The 13,333-nt window shown below is 32.7% G+C and overlaps 1 protein-coding gene across 2 annotated transcripts in view; it reads right to left on the reverse strand.

Moving 5' to 3' along the window:
- The window catches only part of LOC145325000 (uncharacterized), a 40,375-nt gene that overhangs the window by 11,369 nt on the left and 15,673 nt on the right, over positions 1–13,333 (reverse strand). For both annotated transcript variants that reach the window (XM_080167779.1, XM_080167780.1), the window contains exons 3-9: positions 3,711–3,766; positions 3,048–3,083; positions 2,591–2,652; positions 2,189–2,248; positions 1,461–1,562; positions 1,132–1,204; positions 374–492 (exon numbers count right to left, since the gene is read on the reverse strand). In XM_080167779.1, coding sequence (XP_080023905.1) covers positions 374–492; positions 1,132–1,204; positions 1,461–1,562; positions 2,189–2,248; positions 2,591–2,652; positions 3,048–3,083; positions 3,711–3,766 — 508 coding nt within the window. The remainder of the gene's footprint in view (positions 1–373; positions 493–1,131; positions 1,205–1,460; positions 1,563–2,188; positions 2,249–2,590; positions 2,653–3,047; positions 3,084–3,710; positions 3,767–13,333) is intronic.

Here is a 13,333-nt window from a genome sequence, read left to right on the forward strand (position 1 = left end):
TTTTTATTCGTAGAAAGCTGGATATAATGCGATGCTAGACATAGTTTTTTTCGTATGGATGAGAACCGGTACCTATCCACCGGATTCGAATGAAAAACATCTTACATACATATTTATTTATTACGAAAAAATGGATTGTCCATTTTGGACAACCAGCTTAATTTTAAAGTTATACTATGTTGATTTCCTTAGGCTTACACGCGGCAAAAGCGCGGCTGCCGAGCCCTGATTTTATTCTTCTTTTCAGAAAAATAGGTTAACCCTCCGAAGAACCCCCCCCCCCAAAAAAAAAAAAATGTGTTGAATGTGCATGGTAATGAGTTGTAATTCAATTAATGGGTGTCCCTAAAATTTGTAATTTTGAAATATTTACCTTATTTCATTTTCAATGAGGTTAAATCTCTCTGGAAAAGATTTATCCTTTATAGTATCAAATAGTCCAACTATTTGGTTCAGCTTCTCTTCCAGTACTTTTTCTCTGGCTAATGAGTCCTAAAATTATTCAATACCTTATACTAAAGTAACAGGATGTTTGTCTGTCTGTCTGTGTGTCTGTCTGTCTGTGTGTCTGTCTGTGTGTACCGAAGGATCTCGCTAACCGCTGAACCGATCGGGTTCTCCTTAACAGGGTAGCTTCTCATAAGTCCCGGGAAGGTTTTTAACTATTTTGGGGGAGGGTACCACCACCCTCCCAAGAGAAATGACAAAAAAATCGAAATTTTAAAAAACGTTTAGGAGACTTCAACGTCAAATGAAGAGGTATCGTACGTAAAAAATTATAGTAGAGACTTTATCAAACAAAAACATTTAAAGTGCCACTAGAGGCCTCTAGGGGCGTAGCCGCTAGTTATTTAATATAGTAACTAGATGTCTATATGTAAGTGAATATTAAAATCTCAAATATCTTTTTGGTTACAAACCAAGGAAAGCTTCTTATAAGTCCTTGTCAGGTTCTAGACTATTTAAATGTGAGAGGGGGGGGGGGGGGATGTTTCCAAGGAAAATAACCCTCCCGCTTTAAACCAATTGCATTTAAGGACACTATAAAAATAAAGAGCATATCTTCTTTGCATTTTCGTAATGAAGTGAAAGGGCCAACAGACTATTATCTCATATATTTTTTTTCTTTACCTGAAGATTTTTAGTTACTACTTCAACATCATCTAAGGCATCGTGTTGACGATACAGCTTTGATGTAGAAGGTCTAAATAAATAGGAAAATTAAAAGCTTATTGACAAATACATAAACGTTAAAAAAGTGATAATATAAGAGGAAAATATGAATAAAAATGATAGATGGATTGGTAGAAAATTGATAGAGAAGATATTATTAAATATAAAAGTAGTTAGAATATTTAGTTATTTAGTTGCATAGTTGTATAGCCAAATCAAAATCACAACATTTATAAAAAGAATGACATTAAAATTAGCTGGTATAGTTGTTTAAAATACGCGTTTACCTTGTGTGGTATTCCGTACCATCCTCATTAATTAATCTTAATTTTAGTATGACGCATTTCTGCGTCACATTACGGGATTTGTCCACTACGTCAGAACCAAACCTAAAAAATACAAGGATGACAACTTCCATATACAGCAAAGTACACAAAAAATAAGGATGGATTAGTTTTAATATGAATGGGTACAGGATACGTCGTAATTGGGTAATTTTGTTTCCAATTCAGATTGCTAATATAGTCCTCATATATTGGTCAATGCAATCCTTCATGGTTAGGAGTTGGCTAGGGTAAAGTCAGGAGGAGGTGGTCGTTATATTATCCAGTTAAGAGAAACATTTTATCAGGTTAAGTAAGAATCTCTTATCCACGTATAAGAATACGTCGATAAGAATCTTTTATCCACGTATTCTATATCCATTTTAATAGGGTTACCCTAAAGTGAATTATATGTATATAACTAGTGGCTTCGCCCCTAGCCTCTAGGGGATTTTCCCCAAGCGGTTTGATCAACCTTATTTTTCGTATTTTAGATTTTAAAAGAAAATAAAAAAAAATTTGGAGGGTGTCCCACCCCCAAAGAAAAAAGCTAAAAATCATCACAGGACTAGCAAATTAAAGCCCAATCGCTTCAGTGGCTACTGAGATCTTAAGCTTCAGCCAGACAGACAGATGGACAGATAGACATCGTTCTACTTTGTATTATAGATCGAATCAAAACTTAAGTTTACCTTATAATATCACCCGTATAAACTTCTGTTAGCTCACTCTCTGCTCCTGCTTTACTTAATCTAAATATTCATATATATCACACTGTGCATATTCAAGAAGGAAGTTGATAGTTGCATCTAAAATATAGAAAAAGCACGAAAATAATTTAACACAATTTTTGGATTTAACAATCCTCTTGGCCTTTTTCTGGAGATGTACTAGGATGGATGGAGAGATGTACGGGTGTTTACCCACCTTAGTTAAATTTCCAAAGGGTAGATCCCTTCTGTATAGATCTGATTTAAACCAACAATTTAAAATTTAAAAGTGCGCAATTTTGCTCAAATTCGATGTAGTTTTATTTTACACAAGGATGACATAATCCATAAGAATGAAAGATCAATATTGAAATAATTCCATACCTGACATTATTAATAAAAGATCCATTACTGCTTCCTGTATCCAGTATATAAAATAATCCTGCCTTTAGTTTTACAAAGTTTATCATTACAGAATAAGTGATATCTTGCTTGGGGGGGGGGGGGCATTGGGCTGTTTTAACACTAGTTCCCTGAATTTATTTATGTTGGCTGAAAATCTTTGGGGACTGATATTAAATTTTGATTGGTTGGTCAACTAAGGTGAGTGTTTAAAAATTTCAACCACTAATTGTAAACTACAAAAGGGGAAATTTTGTTTTTTTACCTTTAGGAATGTGCATCAATTTATCGGCAATTGTCTTATCCCTTGATTAATTTATTTCTTGTTTTTTTCCATCACTTTATCATAGGGCATAGAGAAATATTCTTTTCTTATGCCCTGGCAATTTCTTTTTGTAATAATACATATATTTTTTAAATTTTATTTGATATGCTTTGCCTGGTATAAAATCATAGCATGGGGCTTCGATAAAACCTAAAAGTAAAAACCATTCAAATAAAAATAAAGACAAAAAGTTCAGTTTTTAGCTGTATATAATCTATAATTTTATATTCTATTATAAAAGTAAGATTTTTTTGCCTGAAGCTTAAAAAGTACTTGTCTGATTAGATTCTCCTTTGTATGAAAGCTTCACATAGGTCCCGAGCTGATTTTAGTATATTTTTTTAGATTTAATCATTTATTACCCCTTTAAACACAGAGCCCCAAAATGCTAGGGGCGCAACCGCAACTTTAGTCAAAAAGAAGTTGGACTCTATCTATTATGACAAAAAAACAAATTCAACAGTATACAAATAATCGCAAACAATCAGATAGCCTGATTGACTGACAAACAGATCTACATATAGGATAGATGTTTACACAAATAACTACCCCCCTCCCTTTTTCAATTACCTTTTTCGTCTGCTAGCAAATTGTTTTCTGCTATTTGGCTGTGTTGATATAACCGACACCATTGGTTGATTTTCAATGACGTAATAAAAAGTCGGCACAAGGACACTGCGATGGGGAGATACAGTTATTTAACCCCTTCCCCCTCTAGTGTTTTACTCTAATTACTGACAGACATTATATTTGTATTTCTTAGAATGAGTTATATACCTTACAATCAAAATAGCCATTGTCTTCTGCGGGTCTATCTTCTTTGTTTGCTCTTCCTACAATAAAATATATCGAGCTATAGAGTGGCTTTAAATCAACCCTATCAATATTCGAATCACTCTATCGCCATGCGATTTTTAAGAATTATTTTGATTAAAGGGTATCAAAATTGGACATAATAGACAATTTAAAGACATGTTTTTAATTAAGCAATCCTAATGTACAAGAAAAATAATGTAAATTTGTTTGTATGAAGTCATCAAACTCTGACAATTTCTAGGGTTTATTATCTTTTTAGTTGCGATGCTACTCTACAATGCACTACGATACTAATTCACTGTGTCTATCTGTCCTTTCGGCAATCAATCCGTGACGCTATGCGGAAAATGTAGTTTCCTCTGCTGCTATTCAAGATAAACGGCTGAAATGTTCGCTGAGGCATGTGCGTGTCTAATCTGTACTAGTCTATGTTCGTCTGTCTGTCGATCATTCTTCAAAAGATATAAATGATAATTTTTCATTAAGGATTCGCGAATATCTGTAAATTTTTACGCTTGTTCTTTCTTTCTTTATCAATAACAATATCTGCTTTTTTTCACAACTTATGGATGATGTCATCCTTGTTTTAGCAATGAGGAAGTCAATGTTCTGTGTGTTTCAAATTTTAATTAATTTGAAGCTTTCTTAAAGTGATCGCGAATTTAATTTTTCAAAATGCATTTTCGTTTACCTTTTCGTATTTTTAAAGTAATTTTCAAAGTATAATGCCTTAAAAGTTCAACCAAGTTAGAAAAAAATCAGTTTAAAATGCAAAGAGTATTTCCACATGAAAATAATGTTAAAATCTGTGCAAGAATTAAATTATGAAATAATAAGCTATTTCCTCGCTCAGAGATAAAAACAAAAAAAACAATACTTAGGAAATATTTTTATAATACATCTCTAATAATATTTGTTTTCGAACTTTCTTTAAAATGTAATGAAAAAGTTTGGTTTATTTTATAAAATTATTGACCAAATTTCGGTATGCTTGAGCTGGTATAAAGACAATAGAAAAAGTGTTTAAATCTATAGAAAGAATGATATTTAAGAATTAAATTGTTTAAAAAGTAAAAATGTATTATATTTGCTATATACTTCAGCAAAAAATTCAATCATTTTATTAAAGTTTTTCCATAAAAACAAACATTATTTTTTTTGTTCCAATGAAAAGTTATTGTAATTTGTCACACACACACACACACACACACACACACCGCACACACACACACACACACATACCTTACCTATCTTGCCACACACACGCACACACACACACTATCGTAGTATAACACACACACACACTTAACGCACCACCCACGAACCCACCTGATACATAAATAACCAAGGAATTAGAGGCATAAGACAATGGCCGATAAATTAATGGATATCCAAAAGGAAAATATACACAAAATTACACATTTTGTAAACTATATTTAGTGGTTTAAAGGGCGAATATAGGTTCGATATGATATGAGCTTATATCAAAGGTGCCATTACATAGTTTTAGAATATCTATGCCAAATTTAAAAATTCAAAAAAATCCTTAAGTAGATTTTGCAATTTTCTGTTTCAATTGAACATATAATAAATCAGATGGCCTACAAAATCGTTTATTTTAGCCCTTTACAAGACTTTTTTTGACTAGTTTTCTTAAGTTTAATTGATTATTTCATTGGCATGCATCTTAAATGATAATTTAAATGTTTATTTTCTTTAATTATATACTATTTTATTCAAATTTTAAATAGCATCAAAAATTTTGCTTTATAGTACATCATAAAGATAAATATTAAGTTTTTAAATTTATTTTCTCTACTAAGATTTTAGATTGATTCATGATGAATACAATATATTTATATAAAAATAAATAATATGTAAAATATATTTACCCTATGGAGCCCACAAACATGATGCAACTTTTAGCAAACAAAAATAATATTTTAATTTTGAAATATTTTTTTTAAATTTGTTTTCAGCCCTCCCTTTTTCAATGTACTTTTACAAAATTATGTTATGAAAAATTTATTTTATCAAAAGTAAAAGTTGCAGCATCCTTTTTTTTCCCATTCCTTTCGTCTTCATTATGACTATGATTGAACAAAAGCTTTATAAAACAACCTTCCGACGAAGCCTTGTGTGATGCAGGGATGTTTGGATTTCTTAGGGAACCACTATGTTACGCGAATTGGCGTAATTATATCGACGAATCAGTTCGGTTTTAGGCTAGAAACGGACTTATACAGTTAAATATGTCAATGTCTTTAAGTTATTTATAATCTATATAATTGCACGCTTGAAATAAGCTCATATCATATCAAACCTATATTCGCCCTTTAAACATTTGGACACACAAAGTAATGAACCAACCAATAAAAATTAAATAAAAGTCCCCAGAGTTATTTATTCAACGAATAAAATGTCATTAACTTTGGGAACTAATGTAATAAACAGCTAAATATCCATTTTCTCCCTGAATACAGAATAGAAGGATGTCGAGTTTTTAATAAAAAGATTTAACAATATCCTATTTTATAAAGTGGTAAGCTTTTTTTGTCTGTAGCGAAGGTTTTAGGCTATATTATTTTTATTAAAAAAGTTGCTAGTGAATTAAATAAAATTGAATATAAAATTACAAGATTAGAATGATAATCTTTTTATACATTAAATAATATTTAATTTAAAACTAACCTAGGTAGAGTTAGGTAGTAGAGAGAGAGAGAGAGAGAGAGAGAGAGAGAGAGAGAGAGAGAGAGAGAGAGAGAGAGAGAGAGAGAGAGAGAGAGAGATATATAGAGAGAGAGAGAGAGAGAGAGAGAGAGAGAGAGAGATAGAGATAGAGATAGATAGATAGATAGAGAGAGAGAGAGAGAGAGAGAGAGAGAGAGAGAGAGAGAGATGGAGAGAGAGACAGATAGATAGAAAGAGAGGTAATAAAATGTCGTGCCGGTAAAAAACATTTTACTTTTCGAACTTCGACTAATTTTCTTTTTTGCTTTTTTTATCATTAAAATGATAATCATGTTGTGTTACTTTTAAATGACATTTAAAAAAATACACAATGCTTTATCTATTTTGAATACAATTCCCTATAAATGCACTGCAATTGTTCGTATTTAATGCATTTATTATTCAGTTTTCATAATAATGATAAGCGCGGTATCGTTCTGTTTAGAAAATTTGAAAATTGTTTTTCATCTAATTAAATATATTTCATTTTTGTAGGCAATATTTTTAAAGATTTATCTTCAATTGTTAGTTATCTACCTATATATATAACGTTATTTGCAAATTCACAGCCACTTTAAACAAGTTTTTTTTACATTCTTACGACGAAAAGAATTTGGGGTAAAATGATATTTACCAATTTTAATGCATCGAGAAAACAATTTATTTTAGTAGCAAAGCTATTCTTTAGATTTGTCTGTATAAAACATTTTAGTGCAACGTTTATTTCTGCTATATTACAATATCCTGATATAAAAAAATAACAGGATTTCGCCCTTCACAATGAAGCTTTTTATGGGCACACGGAAGGGTTGAGGAGGGCATCTTAACCCTCTAAAAAGAAATCGCCTCTGGAAAAAATCCTCCGAAATAATCTTTTTAATTAAAAAAATCTTTTTCATTTACAATTTAAAATGAAATAGCCTATACCAATCTGGAGATGCGATCCTCAATTTTCAAATTCTTTGAACGTACATATAAGACTTTTACAGAAATGCTTCGCATCCACCACTATCTATCTATGCTTGATATAAAGTCAACACTTTATAGAGCAGATTATGAATATTTGATTGACGTGTGCCCCGCAATTATCCAGTAGCAAGCAGGCGCAAGACACAATTACTTTAGCTAGGCCCAAGGCATTATTTGTATCCTTTTATGCATTCATAGGCCTATCTCTACCTATATGACACCATATATGGGTAACGCTAGCCTATTCATGGTAATTTGTATGTGATTTGCTAATAGTATATGTTTATTAAAGACATTATGTTTATTGTTAAAGTAATCATGTAAATAATCAGTACAAATATGTATGCCTACAACCATGCCTGATTTACGTCACATATTAACATACAGACATTTAATTGTACAGACAAACACTAAGATCCTGGTCCAAAGCTAATGTTATAGCATGTACCTCTTAAATTTATTTAGTTATTTATTGACTCTCCTACCATCAACTTCTCTTTCTGGCTTTAAAAGGTAATGACTTAGTTGTTTGGCATGCATTGTAGTTTAAATTTAGGCCCCTTAGTACTTAGCATGAATTGAGCTTAGGCCTTATGTTAGAATTCTAACACTTAGCACAATTCACTGCTTGGGACTTAGGGCACATTTCTGTCCTACTCTACTTATAATTTTAACACTTATCCTGTAAATATTTTCATACTTAACTTATGCACTTGTAATATAAATACACTTTATAAAAACATTTTCCTTCCTTAATACTTAATATACTTATATAATTCTGATCGAATATCAAAACCAACCATTTATTCTTAGGTTAAAGCAACATAATACTTCGCGTGGGTCTTTTGTTGAGCTGCCACCAGCTCAACCAAATTCGTATTATACTTGTGGGAATAGAGGGTTAAGCATTCTAAACAAACGAACCGACGATGAGAATGTCTATGTGTATTGCAGTAAAAGTAGGTTTTTAGTAGTACTCATAGAAGAGCGGTCTCCATACCTAAATTTGGACAAACGCCCCATTCGCACACACAATGGTGCAACTTACCGGTTGTATCTTGGAAAATTTTATTTCATAATTTTTTTCTTTTTTCCTTACCGTACCCGAACCGCCTAAGGCAGGTATTTTTACCAAAATCGAATAATTGTAGTTATGGCAAAATCGGATTTTCCAAAACCTGTAAAACTATTTGAGAGCAAGGTTAGGACTATGAGGCGTTTGAAGAGATAGGGACTGAAAGGCACGACACAAATGCAATTGAGAGCCTCGTGTACGAGCAGTTGCACTAGCTGACACTCTAGAGGCCCTAGAGAATGCTAGCATATTTGTGGCCATTGGTCGCCGCCCTATAAGGACACTCGCACTGGTTGACACTCTAGAGGCCCTAGAGAATACCAGCACACCGGCACCTCCATGTCCGCCTCTCTTTAGTAAAACACTTGGGTTGGAATAGTCTATGATCGAGCTATGTGCAAAACTTTGATTTTCGGACTTAGTCAGATTTTTGAGATTTAGGAGTTGTGCTAGGTGGCGGAGTATATATATAAATCTTCGGACTTAGTATGATTTTTACTTATTCGGAAATTCTCTAAGTGTTGAAATACTTGAATCTTTGATACTTAAACCAGAACTTACTAAGAATCAAGCATGGAGTAACTTTTCATTTATAAGCTATCAAAATACTATTTGTAAAGGACTATTTTGAGCTGCCTTATTAAATGAAAGCTTAGGAGCAAATCTTATAGAACACGGGAAAAGCTGTTAGTTGGGATACATATTGTCTTTGGAGCCATGTTTCTGAAACAATATGCCGAAAGCAGTTAGTACTCTTTAGTCGTAGTAAAGGGCCAAAAGATTATTACAAACTTGTAGCATTTAAACTCAAGTTAAATTGTACTAATACTTTGGTACCGTTAGAACCGATTTTCTGAGATTTGCACTTACTTATACATGCATAGGTCTTATATTCCTAATGTAATTCTGATTTATATGCGGATGTATCAAAATAACTATTTTCTCCAAAAATTTTGAGTTAAACAAAATATTTCAAAGTCTCAAGGATATTCTCAACATCGATCGGTTGGAATGATATAAGTGTAAACAAATTACTTCACGCAATTAGCAAAAATTCCAAAGATTTCCTGATGCTCTGAGCAAAATATTCCACTTTTTGGACTTTTGTTACAGAGAGAATTCTGAATTTCTGGACTTATAGTAATTTTTATGAAAATGTGAACTTGGTTGGAAATTTACCAAATTTGGACTTGTAATAATTGCAATTTTTCCAACTAGATTAACAAATTTCATTTTCCACACTTAAGAGAGAATTTTGTTTTAGAGTAATTCTGTCTTAGCCAAAATATTCCAATTATGGACTTAGAGAGATTCTATTTCTTTTGGTGAAGGATAATTCTAACACTCTAATACTTTATGACTTTAAAATCCTTAACTTAGCGAGATTTGCACTTAGTCAAAATACTCCAATTGTGGACTTAGAGTGATTCTATTTCTTTTGATAAAAGGGCAATCTCTAAAGTAGCCTTGTGAGGTGAACTGTTAGGAAATTTTATCTCGGACAAAATACTCCACGTCTGGACTTAGAGTGATTCTATTTCTTTTGTCTCAGGATAAATTCACTAATTTTGTACTTAGCATAATTTCATTGAAAATTTTTTGGACTTAGTCAAAATTCACTAATTTTGTACTTAGCATAATTTCATTGAAAATTTTTTTGGACTTAGTCAAAATTCACTAATTTTGTACTTAGCATAATTTCATTGACAATTTTTTGGACTTAGTCAAAATTCACTAATTTTGTACTTAGCATAATTTCATTGAAAAGTTTTTGGACTTAGTCAAAATTCACTAATTTTGTACTTTTTTTTTTGGACTTAGTCAAAATTCTATTTGACTTTTGTACTTAGAGTAATTTCATTAGAAACTTTTTGGACTTAGTCAAAATTTTCCAACTTTGGACTTGATTTTATTTTATTTTGACTTAGAAAGTTTTTAATTCAATCTCAACTTAGGAAAATTTTTTTTTGCACGCTCTTCATAAACTCATAAATAAGTACAATAAACAGTTCACTCAACAATAAGTAGGACATGAAAACTAAATTTTTACTTGCTTTGCTAATGCTAAAATTTCTATTTCATGTGCCGCCAGAATTCAACAGACAACTTGAGAAGAGTTATAAACCATCAATCATTAGTGATAGTGAATATTAGTGATTTAAAAGTATAGTCAACAACCTAAGCCCTATATGTAATTGAAAAGCACACTTATAAGAGACAAAGTTCTAGTAACCAAACGCAGCAAAAGGTTGCAGCAGCCTATCTTGGGAGCCTTGGGACGTCTCTAAAAGAAGTAGCAAAGTAATATTGGAAGTACTCTACTGTCTTTATAAAAATCCGGATTAAAACAAAGAAAAAACTTTCTTTTTATACCATTGAGAAAAAATTAATTTTACTTAGGATTATTAGCATAAAGACTATAACCAAGTAAAATAAAGTGTGTACATATAGTTCATAATCTTTATAAGCTAAAAATTGTTACCTTTTAGATAAAAATTTTAAAAAAAAGTGCACTAATTCAGCTAATTTGATTTTCAATAATATTTGACCAAGCAATAACACCAACCTTGTAGTCTACTTTAAAGAGTTTGATTGACAACTTCCAGCGTATAGATTGATCACCTTGCGTAGGATATCACACTTCAGTAAGACACATAGAATATTGTGTTCTCACTAATTAAGTGGAGCACATCTGGTCTATAATAACCTTGAAAACAAACTGATTATATTCATATATACATAGGACAATCTAAATTGAGTCACAATAATATAGTTATAAGGATTGAAATCACAAGTGAAGCCCCATAATAATTCGCGAATAATACTTAGTAGGATTGGTAGGCATACCCTAATACAACTATAAGTATTGGGTGCGAGATCTTTGATATTCAGGCGAAACTGTTGCAATACTATTAGAATATAGACGATCCTTTGGGAGTGAACCTTAGTAAGTTATATTCATAAAGCCTTACAGGAATAAGCAGATTGTAAGCTACATATCCTTAGAGTGGAGTAAGAATTCAACAAGGATTATAAATTGCTGTTTTTCTCAACAATAACATTTGCTAGGAAAAGTCGACGCCTAAGCAAATAACAGTTAATTTGTAATAGTATATTAGCATACCCAAATTAACTTCGCTGCAAACCTTAACATTCTATTTAATTTTATAGCTAATTTGAATAGCTAAACAGCCCAAATTAGTTTTATAAGCAAATATATATATAAATTTAAGTAGAAGTATTTCTACAGTTGAGCTTAATTAAGGATAAGAGTGCATTAGCGCACACTCCAGAATAAAATTTAAAGCTCACTCGCAAGCATTCACGACGTAGAAACAACTGTAGGTGAAGTAGACAAAACATACTCATCTATACTTGACAATTTTAAAAGAAAAATTTGTTATTGTAAACAATTGTTGATTGTTTTAACTTTAGGCGCATTATTTAGTTTCTTCTTGTACCTTTGCTATTTAAATCCTAAAATAGTACAACATCTCATAAGCTTCTTTAAAGAACTCATAGAAAGTTTAAAAGCTTTAAGCTAGCTGTAATGCCATTATTTGATAAAAGTAAGAAAGATGACAACGCTGAAAAGGCGAACACCCCACGTCGAGGACGCTCGACGACGCCTGGAAGAAGAACTCCGTCAGCTGATGCAGCTACTGCAGGAGATGATACACGAAGGGAGGAACCAATGCCCAACCAGGAGGAACCAGAACAGAATGGTGAGAGAACCAAGACGCCAGAACCAGACACGGAATCTGTAAGATCCATACCCATACGCGAGGACTCACCAGACGCATTGATCAGAGATCGATATGTTAGAGCAACACTATCAGATCCTCTGGGAAATTTCCTGTTCCCACAATTCCTGGATACCATAAGACTTTGTAACCCCAACATACGTGTGGACTCAGAAATGATGAGGAACTTCTGCACCAACTACACACAGAGTATGAGAGAATACAAAGAGGAACAAAGACATGAAGTTGAGTTAGAAGCACAGCGTATTGTACGAGAGGAGAATGACAAACGCACTCAACGACACTTCAGTAACTTCACTAACCAAACTGGAATTAAACCACCAAGCAGCTATGCAAGCAAGAGCACCTTAAGCAACGATCAAAAGCTTAAGCTAGCCAATGGAACCTTCCCTCTCAAGCATTGCTTCAAAGGAGACGGCAAACCACCCTACATTACTGATTATCTATCAGAAATGAACACCGCTCAAGAGCTATGTAACCTCTCAAGATCAGAATTTGAGACCTTTATGCTTAGAACCACAACTGGTGAAGCATATACTACTATCCAGCAGAGTTTCAATCTTGGACTGTCTATTGAAAGCGTCTACAATAGCCTACTGCTACAGTACGATATACTCATCAGCCCACAGGAAGCTCAAGCTAAGCTGATAGCCTTTAAGGGAACCAAAGCCATGTCATTCCCTAAGATTGTCAGTACCATTCAGAATCTTGCCAGCAGAGCCGCTGTTCATTATACAGATAAGAAGGAACGACAGAATGTATTCAACATAACTGCAGTGGAGGCACTCAAACGTAGCTTACCAACAAATAGCCGCAATATAGCATCTGAAAACCATCACAATCTCACACATGATCTTGGAAGATCCCCTACATATCATGAGTTGACCGCTTCTATGTATCCTAGAACTGAAGACCTGGATCTGGACCTACAGCAGAATGGCGTATCAGCTAGTTACAATGGAGATTTGTCACTTCATAAAAAGACAAATAACACCAACTACTCACATGACAGAGATACAAGAATGAATAGAGACAAACAGCCTGCT

Source organism: Acartia tonsa, chromosome 7 (assembly GCF_053477335.1).
Source record: "Acartia tonsa isolate MP-2025a chromosome 7, ASM5347733v1, whole genome shotgun sequence".
Lineage (NCBI taxonomy): Eukaryota > Metazoa > Arthropoda > Copepoda > Calanoida > Acartiidae > Acartia > Acartia tonsa.